General features: G+C 44.9%; 1 protein-coding gene across 2 annotated transcripts; it reads right to left on the bottom strand.

Moving 5' to 3' along the window:
- Positions 1-1,847: 1,847 nt before the first annotated feature.
- On the bottom strand, positions 1,848-19,421 carry POFUT2 (protein O-fucosyltransferase 2). 2 transcript variants are annotated; one of them, XM_064160330.1, is made up of 10 exons: positions 18,940-19,421; positions 18,112-18,362; positions 16,919-17,063; positions 16,473-16,583; positions 10,887-10,953; positions 7,575-7,700; positions 6,842-7,022; positions 5,942-6,065; positions 5,522-5,706; positions 1,848-2,530 (listed from the first exon to the last, which is right to left on the bottom strand). In XM_064160330.1, the coding sequence occupies exons 1-9, from the start codon at positions 19,356-19,358 to the stop codon at positions 5,553-5,555; spliced, it is 1,578 nt and encodes a 525-aa protein (XP_064016400.1). In that variant the 5' UTR covers positions 19,359-19,421; the 3' UTR covers positions 1,848-2,530; positions 5,522-5,552. The 2 variants fall into 2 exon arrangements, with proteins under 2 accessions (XP_064016400.1, XP_064016391.1); XM_064160321.1 differs by lacking the exon at positions 1,848-2,530 and having other exon boundaries at positions 3,968-5,706.
- Between the last annotated feature and the right edge of the window lie 562 nt (positions 19,422-19,983).

The following is a 19,983-nucleotide window of genomic DNA, read 5'->3' as shown; positions in this document are numbered from 1 at the left end:
AGCTCTCCTGTGCAATGGGATAAGGATGCTCTGTTCAGTTAATTGCTGTGCTACCACAAAAGCAGCAGACATTGGTTGAACACCAGCAAACACAGAATTACAGGGTGATAGATGTTACGGTGCAGAGTGCCAGTGGAAAGTGACTGTGGTCGCATATACGCCTGTCACTCTCGTCTGTTTGTAAACACATGTATTTTCACTGCAGAGATGAAGGATAGTCCTGTCTCAAGAATGAACCCCCATTCTTTCATCCCCTGCTGTCACCTTTACAGCTTTCTGTTGTGGTGACATGGATACAAGAGAGGGGATGTTGCTGGAAACCCTTGACCACAAGAACTGTCACCCTGCTCTCATCTTCAATCCACATTTTCTGCTTGAGCCAGTAGACTCTCTATGATTTATTTGCATGTGAACTTGTCCTCTACTGCTTTTGGCTTTTTCAGCAAGGCTGAGACAGTACTGCTGAAAGCTCTGCTGTTCCACTCAGGGACCTGTCCCAAGGCTGCTCACCTCCTGGTATGCGAGGTTGTGCCTTACGCCCAAACACCTTCCTGTGCCGTTGCTGTGCCTCTGAGAAAGGCCTGGCTCTGCCTTCCCCGTGGCCTCTTCTTTACGTAGTGAAAGACAACAGTCCTCCTCCCCTCAGGCCATGGCCTACAGTTTCCTCTGGCCTCTCTCCTGTTTGTCTACACCCCTCTTGAAGTGGGGGACCTTGAGATGTACCAAGTGCACTTGCTCTCCCAGTACCAACAGGAGTAATGGTGTCTGCACGTTCCAATGCAGTACGTCAGGGGAGAAATTATGACAAAAACTCTTTGTCAGGGCATGCAGGTCTTGACCAAGTTTCTCCTACACTGGAGTTCAATGCTGAGAAGCCAGAAGAAAGGGTCAGAAGGTAAGAAGTATGGACACATCACAGAAAATGCTACAAAGCTTTCTATTTTTTTAATGAGATATATACATTACATGTAAAATGGCACCACAGCTTCACATGGTGCACAGGCTAAACAGGAACATTTGACTTGGTGGGAAAAGGCACTGCTTTGAAATGCTGGACTCCTCACTTTATCACCAGAGAGGTTCAGCTGCTGCATGGAGGTACAATAAACAAGCGATAAGAACAGGAGAGCTTCTGCTACTACTATCTGAGAAGGCTTCACAGCTTTTTTGCTTTTTGTAATATATTCCACTGTAATCTGTAATACATTCCACTGCACAGTGCAGAGGGCTGTATATACCTTTGCAAAGGTCAAGAAGAAAGAGCAAGTGAAAGATCTGCAATCGGCAAGGTAATCTGGTAAAACTGACTTGAAGGAAAAATTACATTTTACTTTTTAGATTTTTGTCTCCTCATGCACTTTGGAAAAAGGTTTCTCCTGCCTTAACAGAGCCAGGCAAACCTCCAGGGCAAAAGCCTCATCTGAAGCACAGAGTGGAGCAGAATACTTCCCAGCAGCCAATTCTACCTAGTGGGAGACTGCAACAGCTAGAACTGGTACTCACACAGAACCCTTCTCAAATAGGAGCTGCACTTTCCCTTTGGCTGGTGGCACAGCATGGAGCTCTTCCCCAGGACCTCTGTTAGAGCACAACCAACCTCACCTGCAAGGTTCCTGACTTTATCTTGAGCTTTGCTGTCTGCGATTGTCCTCAGTTTGCTCCCTTAGACAAAGGGAGCAGAAATGCAGGAGATTCATACCGGGATGACCTATTTAACGCCTGTGGAAACTTGAAAGGTCTCTTGGCATGCTCCCTAGCAAAGCACCACTGTCACTGACTAACTGGACGATCCCAAAAGTGTGCTAACTTTGGCATCAGTTCAACTGAGCAGGTCTTTGGGAGGACAGTGAAGGGGAAAAAAATGTTTATTTTGTGAAGGTATAGCATAAGAAAAAACAAACCCTTTCTTTTACCACTCTAAAACCATACAAACCCCATCTCTGCGCCTCTCTCATCACTAATAACTGCTATTAGTGGGTCTAATAGCAGTTAGACCCACTAACTGCTATTAGAAGTAGTGGTGGTCAGGTAGAAATACCACCTCCTCTTACCAAACTCTGATTGCATCAGACAATTTGAATGTTCATGAATTACCATTTGAAAAAGGAAATTTTGCCAAGGAAGGGCAGAGTTTATGCATAATCTGCAGCTCACCTAGCGAGGGTGACAAACCAAGGTGCATTCTTTTGCTATCAGAAAAAGAAATACTGAACCAAAAATACGGAAATGCAGTACAGACCACAGCTGTGTTAAATTTATGAAAGTTCAAACTCCTCTTCTTCCTTGGAACTCCAAAGAAAGTCCATGTGGCATAAACACTTGCCCTGACAACACTAAGAACTTCGGGGTAAGTGAACCCCAGTAACAAGCAAGACCCCCTCAGCTGTTAAGGAGCCTCGGTCCAGAAAAGTTTCTATTGAGTTACCATGTATGACCATAAGCCTTGATCCAGCTGGAGTATGAAATGGAGTTCTGCTGGGGCCCACTTGGGATTCCTCCCTGGAGTAGCAGGTCTGTGACAAGGTTCTCCCTGTGGTAAGGACATCCACTGTGAACATTCCTTGGAATTGAGTGCCCTCACTCTAACTGCTGAATGAAAGTATACTATGGATCCTCCACCTTCTTCTCTGCCCTAGACTGTAACAGCTTTCAGGTCTCCCTCGTAGTACTGCTGTACACATTTGGTTTTGCTCTTGTTCTGTAGCTAAGTGTGGGCTAACTTTGGTGGCACCTGAACTCATTTAAGAACTATATGGACACTTGGTTTTTTGTTTCATCTCTAGTGGTTGGTGGTTTTATTCTGTGACAGTTGGCTTTGGTGTTGTCACAAGATGTCACTTGGGCATGCCCTTGCCTCCATAACAGTAACTCCTCCTTTTCCCCCAGGTGCGAACAGGTTCAGGAGAATGGGGAAGTGGCAATATCCTAGTGCAGTTGTGCAGAGAATGGAGGAACATCAGGGAAATTTTAAGAACACAAAGAATAAGAGCCTCATATGTGCCATCTTATCTGCCTGTTTGGCATCTGTGCAATTATACAGGCTGGCTGTGAAAGGACAATCTTGCACAGTCTCTAGCAACCAAGTACCTGAAAATGAATCAGAACAGGCTCAGGCAAAGTTACTGGAAAAAGGAATTGAAGTTGTGCTAGCAGGAGTGAACCACCCCTTCACCCTCCCCCCAGTATTCTTCAGGTAGATAAACTGATTGCTTACTCTGGTGACTGTGATGGAGACATCTGGGGACATTCAGATGACAGTGAAGAAGAGGACACTTAGTAAAAGACACAGTAGTGTGACTACTATTAAAAACTGAAGGATCCACAGGCCCTCAAGGAGTCAACCCTTGCAGTGTGGTGCATGCAGCACCATGGTTGAGACATGGTTTTTGTTTGTGTGAAGAGGAAGCCTCAGGATCTTGGGGACTTGGAGTTTTCCTTATGGAAGAGCCAGGTGTGACCAATGTATTACTGCTTGCGTGGCTTACCGGGCAGGGGGAAAAGATTTGAAGAAGCACAGAAAGCCAGTGCTGATTGGTGTGAAAGGATTATCAGGTGTATTCAAGTCATGCAATCAGTGGGGATGGAATGGACTACCTGTGGCCACCCCTATAGATCCAGGACACCTTAGACCTTTTGGAAAAGCAGTGAAATGCATTGATTGCAGAGCAGAAGATATGCACAAAGCAGTGAAAAATGATGATCAGTAATTCAAAGCAGCTCACACAGAAATACAAGTCCTGGGGCATTTAAATGCATCAGATCCCAGCAGTAAGTAGTGCTGTGCCAAGACATTCAAGAGATCTGAATACCACAGACATGTCTGCATTGGTTTTGAGCAACTAGGGCTCAGCACCTATGACTTTATTAAAGAGAATGGCTTTCTGCCATTTAGGCTGGACCACACTAGAGAGGGGGTACATTTGAACAAGTTCATAGACCCAAAGAATGGCAAGTTGACACATACAGATTTGAAACTGGAAAATGTTTTATTTGTGACATCTGACTGTCTAGAAACTGAGCACACTCAAATTGAAGTGTGATGAATGCATGCTAAGAAAATCCACATGTCAAAACATAACGTTATGGTGATGTCGCATCACAGCGCTTCGGTGTCTCCAAGATGTTACAAAGTTCCTGAAATTATCCTAGCACTGGAATGGTCACAACCATGTGATGTTTGCAACACAGGATGTATCCTAACAGAATGCTGCCTTAGATTCACAGTATATACGACCCATGATGGCAAAGAACACCAGATAATAACAGAGGGAACACTGGGAGCTTTGCCTAGTCCTATGATAAAAAAGGCCATGAAATGCAAATTTTTCACAGATGACACTACACTGAGCAGAAGTGTTGATCTGCTTGAGGTTAGGAGGGCTCTGGAGAGGCTGGATTGATGGGCTGACCTCAATTGTATGAGGTTTAACAAGGCCAAAGGCCAGGCCTGGCACTCGGGTCACAACAACCCTGTACAATACTACAGGCTTGGGGAAGAGTGGCTGGAAAGCTACCTGGCAGAAAATGATCCAGGGGTGCTGGTGTACAGCCAGCTGAACATGAGCTGGCTGAATATGAGCCAGCAGCATCCTGGCCTGTAACAGAAATAGTGTGGCCAGCAAGACCAGAGAAGTGATTATTCCCCTATACTCAGTATCAGTGAGGCCACACCTTGAGTACTGTGTTTAGTTTAAGGGTCCTCACAAGAAGAAAGACAAAGAAGGGCAACAAAGCTGTTGAAAGATCTGGAAGGCCAGGTGTGACCAATGTATTACTACTTGAGTGGATTATGGCACAGGGGGAAAAGATTTGAAGGAGCACAGAGAGCCAGTGCTGACTGGTTGTTTAGCATGGAGAAGACTGAGGGGAGTCCTTATTGCTCTCTACAGCTACCTGAAAGGAGGTTGTAGCAAGATGGAGATTGGTCTCCCTAGTATCAAGTGATGGGACGAGAGAAAATGGCCTTAGGTTGCACCAGGGGAGGTTTAGATTGGCTATTAGAAAAAAATGTCTTTACTGAAAGAGTATCAAGCATTGGAACAGGCTGCCAGGGAACAGGGTGGAGCCACTGTCCCTGGAGGGGTTAAAAAATGTTGTAGACATGACACCTGGGGATATGATTTAGTGGTCATGGTAGTGTTGACAGCTGGACTTGATGATCTTAGAGGTCTTTTCCAACCTTAACGATGCTATGATTTCTGTCATGAGCACCTGGGTTGGACGGAACACAGTTCTGTTGGCAGATGTGTCTCAAGCCACCAAGAGTCTTCAGGAGCCGCCACACAAAGTTTTGCCTTTCAAGTCTCAGTTGCAGTGTCTGGTATTGTCCTCTAATTCTAGCTATGCTGAGCACTGGATCCCAGGCTGATGTCTTTTTTCTTGCTGAATGCCTGGCTAAGAAGATGAATATTGCTTCAAAACTCAAATGTCAGGTAAACAGTGAGAAGAGGGTGGAGGACTAAGTTGTAGTTTGGTCAAAGACAGCTGTTTCCCCAGTTTTTCCTTTTTTTTCTGAGCTCACCAGTACTGAAGTCCTTGGATTTCTCTATAGTTTAGTATACAATTTTCCAGTGAGTTGGCTGCTCACAGTTTTTCTCTTTTTCACCACAAAATCGGTTGTAAGTTGTTTTTGGATCAAATCCCAGGATCTCCCTTTCCTCGTGGATCCTGAAGGAAAATGTTGAAACTGAGGTGCCTATAAAATACCTGTGGGGGAAAAAACCCAAACGAGTCTGTGAAGGGGGCAAGTAATTGATTTCAGATGAATGCACTTCAGTGTTAATTGGAATGACATGATAATGAAATCATCAACTATTACACATGTCTCAACTACAGTATCATGCCGTATATGATTTGGAAACTGTGATGCTTGGGTTCAAAACAACATGCAGATTTGTGACAGTAGGACTATAGCTCCTCAAAGAAAAGTGGAATTTGCTACCTTGCATGTGCGCAGATCCACTGGTCAATCACAGCCAACCCCCCATCTTTGTAGAGTTCTAGCTCCTCCCAAGAGGGTTCAAACCTCACCATCTCAGGCAGCAGTTCCTTGAGTAATTCAATCTCTGAAAAAAAGGAAAGATGCAAATTTATTTTTATGTTACAAAGAGCAACTGGATGCTGCTATGAAGCATGTTTAAGGGTGAACAGTTACAAAGCAAGTGAAACCAAAACCCACCTACAAAGTTTACAAAACCGTTGCCAAATATCAGAGTACTGAGAGGGATGTGACGTGTAGGGATGCAGTTCTCAAGGGAGTGGGGGAACCTGCAGGGGGTAGAACAGATGCTGCCTCTTACAAGAAAGTGCCAAGAGGCCTTTCTTGTCAGCAAACTTGCATTAGTTATCACAGTTGCCACTCCCTGCAGGGTTATTCTAATGTCACACTTTGAAACATATCCCCACATAGTACTGAGAGGTAGGTGCAGCCCTGGAGAGAGGGAACCCCACCCTTGAGGGTTTCTAAGCCTTGGTCACACACAGTCAGGTCCACCCCAGTCTGATATTGGGGACAGCCAAGGGGAAGGCTGGGTGGGAGAATTCAGGGGACACTTCCCGCCTGTGAAATGCTAAGAAAAAAATAGGGTGGAGGGAGGAGGAGGAAGATGAAAAGGCAAATGCAATTCCCAGTTTCCCATTGTGGAGACAATCAAACCTAAGGGAACCACTAAAGAAACTGTTTGATACCAAGTAATCGGAAGGAAACAGTTGCCCAGTGCAGTTCAATTCCCAGTTTAAGGATGTAGATATAAGAACTTCCATTCACTTTTAAAAGCAAAGTGGCAACTGCAGCAGTCGTGGCCAGAAGTTCTTAGTCCTAAATGGACAACAATTTGCTCACCCTCCTCGACAGCATCAGTGGCTACAAAAACTTTCTCAAGTTTATGCATCTCCAAGAGGCTGTGGATTTTCGCTACTGCTCCTTCCAGGGAAGGTACATCTTCTCTGTGACCCCAAATGAAGTCTTTCCTTCTGAGATGAACCCCAAGGTATGGACCACCTAGAGCTGTTCCCGTCTTAACCTAAGAGAGAAAGAGTAATAAACTTTAAATCTGGAGAGCACCACTGTTCTCTCATACTGGAAAAGCCTGAATGCCTGGCCTCCAGATAGGGTGCTGAACTACACTGGCTGCAGAAAGTCATTTTAAGGTATGGAGTTGTAGTATTTTGGGAAAACTTATCGCAACATTCTGACCTTGGGTGGCCTGCACCATTCAAGAGAAACTAGGGTTTGAAGCCTTTGTAAGGAAGAATTTCTTTTTGATGAAGTCCACAACTGGCACTTGCAGCCGAACTTTGCACACACAAATGCTGCTGAGTGCCAGAAGAAATACAAGTTCCTTTAGTGAAACAAGGGTCACAAATGTGCCACCCAGAGCCACTCTGCCGTATCTCAACAGACCCCATTAACTCATGTGACACTGGGATAAGAGGAACATGCACATCCACATGTATCTGAGCAGTGAGAGCTGTTTCACATGTAACTTCCAATATTCCAAGCAGTCTGCAGCCAGAAGTAATTTTTTCATTATTTGTGTACTTTTGTTAGAAGAAACAAACTGTTAGACTTTCACCTTCATCTGTGTCCAGTCCTCCTTGTAATGAGTCCTGTCTGCCTCATCTGTGGATTGCAGATACTTGTTTCTAAACTCGTCTCCTACTACACGGAGGTGTTTAGCAAACACCATGCTCCTACGGGTCTGTTGGAACAAGAGCAGATGCTGAGTCAGAAAAAGGGAGAACTGAAATTGACTAAATGGAGACAGATTCACATACACAGAGCTTCCAGGAAACTGGTACATCAACATAGTGCTACAAACAACAATTTCTAACCTTTCATCTGAGCTTTAATTGCTTAACCCTAATCATTCCAACATTTTTAACCAGCATACCCATCCAACCCTAAAATGCATGGGTGCACAGAATAGCTGCTTACACAACAGAACATGTAATACACCAAATAAAACACTCTAGCAATATGTCTGATCTTTGGAAACAAAAGCTGGGCAATGACCTTAGCTTGCAAAAAAAAAATAAACCCTGCTTCAATAAAAATCCTGCGTCTGGCCACAGCCACTCCAATCAAACTCAGTGGAAAAGTGCTAAAAAAGGAGTCAATCCTTTCACCTGTAGATAATAACCTTTTGAAAAGATGTGATGCATATGCCACTGCTCACAGCCACACAGAGCCTTCTTATTAATGGGCACACATAACAGGGAATCTCATGGCCCTTACAAAAGACACTTGGAAGTCTGGTCTAATTCTATACATGCCTGTAGTCTGTCATGTGTCAAGCTCCTAAGAAGGGGCAACAGAAACATTTCTGTCTGATTTCCAACAGTCTCTCTTCCCTCAGCACAGTGCAGCTCACAGTGGAAGCAGTTTGCTTTACAGTGGAGGCGCCAGGCAGATCATTACTGGTACTCCAGGACACCCACACTGATAGTCTCTTTGCCTTGCTCTATCAGAGCAGCAAGAATCAGAATCCAAAAGCCTTTTTTCACCTTTTCCCTAAGCAGCTATCTCTTCATATGCCAAACTCACTTGGGCTGAACTGATTCCTCCTTCACATGGTTCAAGAAGACACAGAACAATTGTTTTTTCTAGGATCCATAATGCTGGTACTTGGAGATCCATGCCCCTCTAAGTAGTCAGTGAAGTACTAAGTCTGCTCTTTTGGCATCTTCAAGGAGATCAGCACTGGCTTTCTAAGATCATCCCAAATCCTCCAGCAAAACATTTCTATCAAGGGAGGATGTACATTCTATCTGCTGCAGGGCACTCACATTGCAGGTCGCAAAGATCCTTTCCATCCTTCTGAGCCAAGTCATTGGGTACCTCACCCAAGATGTGGTGAACATAGTATGCCTGGAGGCAGCAGATGTGTACACAACCTATGGCAGTGCAGCACTGGTGAAGGACAATAAAGATCGCTATGCTGTGTCAGGCACCCTTAAACTTCTTCCTGATGGATTCTGACTGCCACATCATGTTTAGCACTCAGGCATTATGCTATGCCAAATTCTTTCTGAGCACAAAGCACTGACAGCAGCTCTTCTGGATGAATTTATTTTGCACAGCATACGTCAAAGAAAGCAGATGAATACATGAACCTCCACTAATAGACTTTCTAAACTGGATGCTCTCTGTACCTGGTTATTTGCTTAAAGTGCATGTTTCAAATCCGCACATGATACTGACATCCTTTCAAACTACCTCCAAGTTTTGCTTTTCCCCCCTTTTTGTATGCAAAGAAACAAACGGAAGGGAGAGATGCTTCTTAGAGGTGCACGGAAAAGGACAAAAGGCCCTGAGCCCAAGCTAGAGCAAACCAACTTCTGTTTGGGTATCTGGCAAAATCTGCCAAAAAAACGTGGCACAGTCCTGGGACAGGTCCTAGAGAGGTGGTGGATCTCCACCTTCAGCTTGGCACAGCCTCAAACCACCAGTACAAGCTCTGGAGGGCAAATGTTGAGGCAGGACTTCCAAGACACCTCCCCACCTAAATTTTTCTGTGAGTCTAAGTTTGAGCAAACAAACAAACAAACCCAGTGTTGTGTACATCAGCTGAGTTAAGGGTACAGATCCTCTCAGTCTTTGAGATTGTTCTCCTCAGGTGATGCAACCAAATGAAAAACTGCTGTTTTTACTAGATTTGTCCTTTGAGAAGAGTTCCTGCTCCACTACAGATGGTAGAGCACTCATGGTCTCCATGCTACACTGATGCCCTTCAAGGGGTGCAATGGTTGCTCCCAAACCATTTCAGGGGGGTCCTTCCTGCTCTGCAGTCATTCCAGCATTAAGAATCCCAAAGCTCTACCTTTTGGCTTGCAGTGATAGAGAAGTCTAGATAAAAATGACAGTAATACAGCTCAGTATGGAATTCACATCTCTTTGCACATGGAAGATACAGGCTGGTTGCAAAGGGAAGCTGGATTGTTGTAGTTTTAAAACTTGAGACAAGAGGGCATTTGTTATCAAGACTCATGAAGAATTTGGGATGTTATCCAGAGAGTTAAGAAAAAAAACTCACCACCTCAAAAAATCAAGCAGGTAATTAAAGCTAAGATAAAAGGAAGAATATTTTCTGGAAAGATGAAAAAAAATTGAGACAAGTTTAAATTGCTGAGACAATATTTGAAGTGCCACTATTAAGAAATGTGTGTTATGGATCCATATGGATCTGCTTTTACAGGACAAGTCAAATTCAGAAATGATAAATGGGTTGCATTTCTCTGTTTGGAAAGCCATTCTCAATGAAAAATTCAGTTAGCAAACTACTTTTTGGTCTATTTCTGAGAAATATGCCATATACCAAGTGAATAGCCAAATGCTTTCCAAGATTGAGGTCTGTGTAACTTGTCTCATTGAGTCACATTATCTCCAAATTTTTATCAAGCACTCCATATCACACTCTATTCCCTGTCTCTAAACTTTTCCCCTAGGAATTATTTCACCCCATGGGTGGGGTCTCCCAAAGCGTTTGGTGTTGAAAGCCATGGGAATTTTGCCACTGAAGCCAGCGGGGAGATGGGTAAGGCAATATTGGGCACTTTCAGGAGTACTTCTGAAAAGACTGATTTTGAGGCTAAGGCAAGAAACTGCACAAAGGCAGTTCCCTTCTCATTGCAGATGTGATGCATAGAGGAGGTCCTCCTAAACACTATGTCTTGCAGCACTGAGTCTTTGGGGACACCAGGACAAATTCCTGCATTGTATTAATTCACAGCAGCCCGAAGCCCATCTTTAGCATACACTGCTGAAACATAAGACACAAGTTATTGTCAGGAAAGAAACCTGAGGCAAATGTGACACATATTTCAGTTACTGAATTTTTATCAGAACCAAGCAGAAAGTCTAGAGAAGCTAACTGGAAAATACTCACATTCCAATAATCTTTCCCTCCGTAGTGGTCATGAAGAAGGTTTTCAGCTCTGTCTAACATCACTGACCTATTGAAAATTGTAAAACTGAGTGCAGTTCCCTTAGGAATAGAATTTACATTACGATGTTTCTTTAAACAGTTGCCAGGATAAAGCACAGACTGTGATCTGTTTGCAAAGGAAGCTCGGGGAAGAGGGATAGGCTGCTAATCTGGTTTGTATACACCTTAGCTGTCACCCAGAGCCTGTTGGGAAGAGGAGGGAGCTAGGCCACGATGTGGTCCTGCTCTCTTCATTAATAGTGGTACTCTTAATCCTGATAGTTAAACATAACAAGCATTAACAATCCCTTATGTAGTCCTCACAGTAGTTGCTGCTGGAGAAATAAGATTGCTAACAGGGAGACTGAGCAAAGGGGAGAAGCAACCTGTGAGATTATGCTGTCTTGGAGTACACAAGAGCCTCTTGGAGGAAGAACAAGTCATGCTCACAAAAGCAAAACAAGAAAAGGCGTGGAGTGAAACAACAGCTCAAGGGACACTTAGACAGTACAAACATGTGTTAGCAACTGAGTAAAAATTTTAAAATGAAAATGTTTTACTAACATAAAAACAGCCTGTGCTTTCCAGAAATACAGTTTGGGATTGTGCACTGGAAACGTAACTGCACTATCCAAGCTGTAAGAAGCAGAAATGATTTTTTGGGTTTTGAGTATCCAAGAGCACAAGGGGTGCAGGCTTAGTTTGTGCTCAGAGCACGCTGAATATGAGATTACACAGAGAAATGCTTCTGCTGAAAGGGGACAAAGTCCTCATCTGGACTTCCTACTAAAATGAGAGGAAGCAAATAACCAATCAACTTTAGGTTATCATTGCTGATAATCAGCTGGACACTTGCTCATAAAGCTAAAAATAATCTGGAAAACAGAGTAGACTCTGCTGGAGTTGAGGCACTTAACAGGAAGGATGGAGGTGAATCACATGGGTATGTATCTATCAAGAAGACTCTTGTAAGTGACTACATTTGAAGAGTAGTAACACAGTACTGGGACCATACAACGGACTGTTGGGCCAGAAGGGCAGTATGGGAGATCAGAGAGGCCATGGTGCACAGGTCACCACAGCCACTGGAGATTTCAACTGTCTCCAGGTGGCCTGGGGATGTCCCTGTATGGGTTAAACAGGGATTAACATCCAGTTGTCATTGTAGGGGGAGGCCACAAGCAGAAGGGATCTGCTTTTCACTATATTCCCAAACTACTTACAAAACAGCAAACTATGGGGTGGCACAGCTGGCTGATCATTTTAAATAACTCAGAGCAGCAAACACAGAGGCCAGCTGTGAAGAACTACGGAAGCAAACGGGTAAAACGATGAACATGACCTGGCAGTGTGTGCTTACAGCCCAGAGAGCTGGGCTGCAACAAAAGCAACATGTCCAGCAGTTCGAGGGAGAGGATTCTGCCCCTCTGCTGGTGAGACCCCCACCTGCAGTCCTGTGTCCAGCACTGGAGTCCTCAACACAGGACCCTCAACGGGAAGGACATGGACCTGCTGGAGTGGGTCCAGACAAGGGCCATGAAGGTCATCAGATGGCTGAAGCACCTTGCCTATGAGGACAGGCTGAGAGAGTTGGGGTTGTTCAGCTTGGAGAAGACTGTCGAGACCTTATTGCAGCCTCCCAGTACTTAAAGGGGGCCTACAGGAAGGATGGGGGAAGGACTCTTTATCAAGGTGTGTAGAGATAATATGAGGGCAAAGGTTTTAAACTGAAAGAAGATAGATTAGATATCGAATTAAATTCTTTCCTGTCATAGTGGTGAGGCACTGGAACAGGTTGCCCTGAGACACTGTAGATACCCAGTGCATGAAAGTGTTCAAGGCCAGGTTGGACTGGGCCAGGTTGGACTGGGCTTGGAGTAACCCAGGATAGTGGAATGTGTCTCTGTCCACAGCAGGGTATTGGAACTGGGTGATTTGCAAGGTCCTTTCCAACCCAAACCATTCTGTGATTCTATGATTGGCCAATAAAGCAACGTGTGAAATCTAACATAGGAGTGCATCTAGTGAAAAAGAATACTGGCATCACCTGATAACTAAAGGGCTCTGTGCTAACCTCTGATGTTCAAGGAAGAGGATAGCTTGATGAAAAATTCAAGATAACACTTATCAGGGGTCAAAAAAGGGAGCTTATTAGTAATTAGCAGGAAAAGATGAGAACGCTAAACAAAGCATGTTATTAAACTGCCATGTAGTGGCTTTACCCACACTCAATGTGCAGGATCCAGCTGAAGTGTAAAGGCTCAAAGACACAGAACAGCTTTCAAACAAAGAACAGCTGATGAAGCCAGGGCTTCATGCTGCAGATGAGATAATCAAGAGGACAAAGAGATAAAATAATGCATGGCATGGAAGTGAAAATAGGAGAGCTGTCTGCTTGCTGTCTTTTTCATTACATGGATTAGGGGACATCAAATTAAAGTTGCAGGTAGGAGTTACAAAACAAGGTGGATTTTCAGATGATGCAGAGTGCAAAACCTTTAGCTCTTGTCCCAAAATTTTGTGGATGCTAACACTGTGCATGGGGTTCAAAGGGAAGCTTGCATAGATCCATGGACTCACTGAAGGATGTAAGATACAAAAACCACTTGGCTCAGGAGGTCACTACAACCACAGATCTAAAGGACATGACAGGACTTAGGGAAAGTATAATGCACAGCTACCTTTTCCCCAAGCATCTGATTTTGGCTGCTCTTGGATTTCACACACTAAACGAGACTGACTTTAATGTGAATCACTGATTTTAACATGAACCACTGTAGCTGCCCTTACATCTCTGTTACGTTGGTATTACTTCCTACTCATGTCTAATGTGATCTATTGGGGAAGGCACCTTGTCTGCATGTAAGGAAATCTTGGGCAGCTCCCCTAATATTGCTCTTGTCCTTCCTCATCACCAGACCACGAGCACTTGCTATGAAAGACTGAACTGTAGGGCTAAACATGCAAACCTCTATAACTTCTTCAATCTATTTTTTTGTTGTCACTAGCAAAGATCATGGCGTAACTCCTATAAATAGAATAACATCCATGTCACAAAACAGAACTTTGCTTCCTCTGCTCCCAGTGGGAAGTACTATAGATTCCCTCTGCTCTCCTTAGGGGAAGCTTAATCTCATTTCTAGTTAAATATTGAAGTTTTTGAATATTTTTGCTCCCATGGCAAAACCACACTTCAGCTTACAGGGTTTGTGTTTCTCCTACATATTTCTTCCCTGAAGTATTCACAGACTGCGACTATCTCCTCACCCTGTTCTGCTCTGTATCCCAGCAGCCTCTGTGTTGCTTTTACAGGGATACTGGGATAATCTAAGCGTGCTCCATCTCTCACATATGTAAGAGCTTTCCTTTCCTCTGATTGTCCTGGTGCAATCTCAGAGCAGAAACACAAAACATGCTGCTTCGCTTCTCTAAACCCAGCTCATGCTATTGAGGATGGATGTCACAGGAGACCAGCCACTGCACTTTGTGTTCCAAAACATGGGCTTGGGAAACACTGATTCCACTCTGTTCTTTCCTCTTGACATTAAAAGGTAAATGATGGAAAGCTAAACACAAGGTGACAAGAACATTTAGCTACCCAAGAGAATATAAATGAGCTCAAGGCTACCTCCTCTTAGATTTTTAGCTAACTTAAAGCTAGGTGTTTCTTACAGTGTACATTCCTTTTGCAATGGTTTTAATGAGTGACAACTCAGTGAAGAAGTATCACAACAGTGGGACATAGCCTATACGTTCTCCCTGCTCTTCCCACCTAGCAATGGGTTTGTGAACATGCAGTTATCATAGAATCAACCAGCTTGGAAAAGACCTCGAAGCTCATCCAGTCCAACCTATCCCCCAGCCCTATCCAGTCAACTAGACCATGGCACTAAGTGCCTCATCCAGTCTTTTCTTGAACACCTCCAGGGACGGTGCTGGCTGACTGGAGTAGTTTACTGAGAGAAATTAAATCCTTAGCTGTGAGAAGAAAGAAAAAACCCAACAGCTCAGCTCTTCTGCTGAGAAATGCAGCTAGTCAAAATATAGATTATTTCTCACACACTTCTCAGCTCTCAGTTCTGTTCCCTCTCTCTGTCAGTCTGGTCTGTGTGGCTGCATCTGCCTTAGCTCTTTAATCCAACCTACCCCTTTTTCCTCCAACCTCCTTGTTGTCTTTTTGACATCTCCCCTCAGATCTCTCCAGATTTAACACGTGAGATATGTGGGGATAGGTCTGGTTATTTCTGAAGGGCGGGAAAGGGGAGAGGAGTTTAGGTTGGGAGCCTCCTGGCAGTCTGATTGTTTTGGGAGGGATATTGTGTTTCTGTATTACTTGTAACTTGTATGTAACTGTAAATATTTGTGTGAAACTTTGTAAACTGGGACAAGCATTTAGCACAAGCAACCTGGTTGGTAAATAGTAGGGATTCAGGAAACAGAGCACGACTTGCACAGACTTGGTGCAAACAGTAGATGGTGATAAAGTTACTGTTGTACCTGAAAAGTATCTATTAGGGAAAACTGGGCATTTTCTCCTTCACGCAGAGGGAAACCTGTACCAGGGATGGTCTCTGCTGAAGATCCTGGTCATAAATACTGGGTAATGCAGGAGAATGGAAAATTCCAGTGTATCCCACAGAGAAATTTAACTTCAGCTGAGAGAGCTTAAACTCAGAGTGTATAATGCAAGCTGTCAGGAGTTTCTGTTCTAGGTATTCCATGGTGTCAAATGAAAGAATCTACAGTACATAAGCACAAACCCAATGTCACCTGGGAGTCCTTGTTCTCGTCTCACCTGTGAGGAGATAAACTTTTTCTTGGTTTCTAAGCTTTTGAATCACCTACTTATGAGATAGCCAGAATGAAGCCGGAACTGAACTTGTACTATTCGTTATTGTAAATACTGTTTTAGATTAGATAGTTCTCAGCAAAACATTGAGTGATACAGAGGAGTGGATTGTGCTGGGTTGAGGCTAATTGGAATATTTTACTGAGAGAAATTAAATCCTTAGCTGTGAGAAGAAAAAAACCCAAACAACTGTACCCTGTATCACTTGCTCTTCTGCTGAGAAATGCAGCTAGTCAAAATATAGCTAAGACACTTCTCACACACTTCTCAGCTCTCAGTTCTGTTCCCTCTCTCTGGCAGTCTGATATGCGTGGTTTCATCTGCCTTAACTCTTTAATCTGACCTACCCCTTTTCCTCTAATCTCCTTGTTGTCTTTTTGACATCTCCCCTCATATCTCTCCAGATTTATCACATGAGATATACAGGGATTGGTCTGGTTATTTCTGAAGGAAGGGAAAGAGGGAGGGGGGAGGAAGTTTGGGTTGGGAGCCTCCTGGCTATCTGACTGTTTTGGGAGGGATACTGTGTTCTGTATTACTTGTAACTTGTATATAACTGTAAATATTTGTGTAGATATATGCTTGTAAATAGCTTCATTCCTTCCAGCCTAGTCTGGGTGATTTCATTGTGTGTGGGGCAGGTAACTCCCAAACCATCACAGCAGTACAACAATGAGTAGTGACACAAAGCAACTCACTGTGCTGAAGTGTTCTTCAAAAGGATGGGAGCCACAATAGAGGCAGATCCTTGGACAGACAGACAAGAAAGATTTAGGCCCCTTGTTTCGTCATAACCCCAGAACCATCCCCTGAAAGGGAATACAAAGTATTGGTTCACACACTTATATTTTAAATTAACATCATATATATATAATAGAAGAAATAGAGTGCCCTTAAAAAGATCATATGTATCATAAATAAACTAGCCAGCTCCTTTATACTCTTTAAAACAACAACTTTCTAAAATCAGATGTTTTAGTACTGATGCAACAATTTATTATTGGCGGGGTTCTAAAAACAAAGTGAACCTCAAGTGTCCAGAGATTCACAAAGTAGCAACAGCCACAGGTCTATTCTGTTAGAGCAGAATACACTGAATACAATTAAACAAAAAAAAAATACTGCAATGACAGCTCGATGTTACCTGTAGTAGTCCTGTTTGTCTTTGGAGTACATAAGCTGCTCAATGCATGGCCTTTCGTCTATTTTTTCTTCCCACGCTCCTTCTTTCCATCCTTCTGCATAGCTTTGTAGGACATAAATCTGCTCAATAAAGGGCCCACCTGACTCTAAACAAAAGGCAAAGTAAAGCATTTGTGAGCATGAAAAAACACCCGATAAAGGTATGAACTCTCATTAATTGCACTTAAACACCTGCTAGAAATGCTAATATTACACTACTCACTCTCCTCTGAGTTTTCCTTATTAAAAAAAAAAGATACCCTGGGTGAGACAGAAAAACTAAAAAGCTCAGGGCATGTTACAACCTGCTACTCCCACCCAGTTATGTGTGGTTTAGTGTGCCATACAGAATTGAATCCCTGTGTAAACGTAGACTTAAAACTGTGTGACAAACTCCATGAAGCACAGGGATTTTCAGTGCTGTAGGCAGCTGCTATGTGAAGAAAGTCTCTAAGAAAATGGCAAATACAAGCCCTTCTTGCCTTGAATTTTTGGGTTTCTGAATGCTTTTTCCTGAAAGACAGGGGACAATGGTCTCTTCAGAGCTCTTTGCAGAGTGTGGCATTTGGTGGCCTGTATTTCCTTTGCTGAAGAACCTGTAACACTGCTGCAGATTTTGGTGTTTGGTGATTAGCGCAAAATTATATTAATTCCTAAAGGAGCCAACTTCACAGTTTCCATATTCCTAGGGAAAGCCTTTCTCCTATACACCATTTTGTACACAAAAAGCAGGGGTATTTAGAGTATTTGCAGCACTGACAATGAATAACTGAGTTCAAGAACCCCTGTACAGCTTTTACTGTCCAGCCACCTCTGGAAAAAGGTGCCTTGTCTGTATTTTGACAGGCTGCCTCTCCTCATAGAGTTGTTACTGTGGCCAAAATGATGCTGAAGTATCTGTGACTTTAACCAGAGGCATTCATTGTCTCTAAGGGTCCCTAGGAAGTCAAGGGACATCAAAAGAGCTGTCAAATAACTGGGTTACTCCATCCTACCGGTCTGTTATTCTGCATAACTCTTTCCCATTCCTCCTCTCTCCACCTTCAGTTTTTTTTATTCCACATTTCAAACTAAAAGCACATACAAGCATAAACCTGGCAAGAAACTGCCTCAACTATTCAGTCAACTGGTAGATTTCACACTGGCATACTCTACCTGCAAGGAACTGCTCATATTCAATGACAGGGATGTTCCTGTTGAGGCTTGGCAGATCAAAAAACTCAGACCAAGGGATCCGGACTTGAAGGATGTCAGGGCTCTGCCAATGATAAAGACGTCCCCAGGGAGGCAGAACTAACACCCAGTTTTCACTTTTCAGCAAGGTCTTTAGAAGGGAAGCAATGCGAATGTAGACATCTCTGCGGAGGTTGAAGCCTTCAGGGGGATTCACATCATACAAAAGGTATCTGGAGAGAACAAACCAACGTAACTACTTTGGGCAGTTTAAAATGTCGACTCTTTCTGGGGTATTTTTTTCCCTGTTTTTTTTTAAACCCCACAATCACGTCACACAGCTCTACGGAGACTGAAACTTCCTTTTTCAGGAGCTTATGGTACTCAGGACTACGGAAGGGGACACAGCCAGGGAGGGCAGCGTACTGCATGCTACAGAGGCTGGGGGAGCCACTGGGTCTTCTCACAGGACATCATCAAGGTGCCCCATGCCACGAGCCTTTTCTGCAGCAGGGTGGGATCCGCCTGGCTCAAGAAGTGAGCCCTCCGCGTTTGCACGGGGAATCATACGCTGCGTAGTGGGAACGGTGAAACAACTCGGGCGCTCTACTTGGGCTAACTGCTGCGAGCATGTTCGCATGAAGGCGGAGGGCGCTTCAGGAGACAACAGGCCATGCCAACCACTGCAGAAACACGTCTGCCAGAAGCGACGGCACCAGCGAGCGGGCCCACGCTGGACACTCGGGCGCTGCCGCCCCGGCACGGCCCCGCCGGGCCCCCTGCTGGCTGCACGGGGGAACCGCTCCTCACCTCAGGCGCGGCGCGGCGGCGGCAGCGGGCAGCGAAGAGGCAGCGTGGCCGGCGCGAAGAGCGGCGTGCGGCGGCTGGGCGGCGATGGGCGGCGGGAGGCCGAGCGCAGCTACAGCCAGCAACAGCAGCAGAGATAGAAGACAACGACAGGGAGCTGCCGCCGCCATTCCCGCGGCGCGCCACGTCCGGGGCGGCCCCAGCGGCGGACCGGCCCTTCGGGGCGGGAAGTGGTGGCCACGGGGTCCCCGGCGCAGCTTCCTTAGAAGAGGCCCGCGGTCAAGGGCCGGAGGCTGGTGCCTGTGAGCCGGTTCAGCTCTTCCAGGATCTCCGCCTCCTTCTGGTACATCTGTGGCAGGAAAAGCGGGAGAGAAGCCGCGATCAGCGCCGCCGCCGCGGACACCGCACTCGGCAGCTGCCATCGCCAGTATCGACGCTTTCCCCAGCCCCACCGAGCTGACTGTCTGACGGGCCGGGCCCTCCCGTTTGCCACCACCGGAGCGGCGAGGCAGGGAGCTCCATCCACCCGGCTGCGACCTTACAGCAGCCGAGCACCGCATACATCCTATAGTCCTAGGGCACGGCCGTACCTGCTGCCACTCGAGTTTCGTATTGTGCTGGTAGCCAAGCAAATGGCACAGGCCGTGGGCAGCCGTCACCTGTGCAAAGAGGAAAGAACAAACGACACGAATTACAACCGAAAAGACAGCAGCTTGCTGGCACAGCTAGCACCAGTGCCACAGCATGAACTACGGTCCAAGGGGTGGTCAGGGCCAAGCTTGTATCAGATCAGTTCCCATTCCACAAGAACCAGCAAGGAAAAGTCAGCATTCTGTGTGCAAAACCACTAGGATCATAAACTCTAGAGTGCTTTGGGTGAAAAGAGACCGTTCACTGCCATCTAGTCTGACCTGCAACGATTAGGGTGCAACTAGATCAGGTTGCTCAGAGCTACATCCAACCTGACCTTGAACTTTTCCAGGGATTGGCCTTACACCACCTCTTTGGACAACCTGTGCCAACATTTCACCACTTGTCATAAAAAAA

Source organism: Pogoniulus pusillus, chromosome 2 (genome assembly GCF_015220805.1).
Source record: "Pogoniulus pusillus isolate bPogPus1 chromosome 2, bPogPus1.pri, whole genome shotgun sequence".
NCBI lineage: Eukaryota > Metazoa > Chordata > Aves > Piciformes > Lybiidae > Pogoniulus > Pogoniulus pusillus.
Note: the sequence above shows the minus strand (reverse complement) of the source record. Positions and strands in the feature narration are given on the sequence as shown.

Excerpts from the sequence above, each read along its gene's own strand:
- POFUT2 (XM_064160330.1), bottom strand. The coding sequence starts at position 19,358 with ATGGCAGCTGCCGAGTGCGGTGTCCGCGGCGGCGGCGCTGATCGCGGC. Across the intron at positions 7,701-10,886 it reads GAGGGAAAGATTATTGGAAT|ACCCGTAGGAGCATGGTGTT; the intron begins GTGAGTATTTTC and ends TTGTTCCAACAG. Across the intron at positions 7,023-7,574 it reads AGGACTGGACACAGATGAAG|GTTAAGACGGGAACAGCTCT; the intron begins GTGAAAGTCTAA and ends TTTCTCTCTTAG.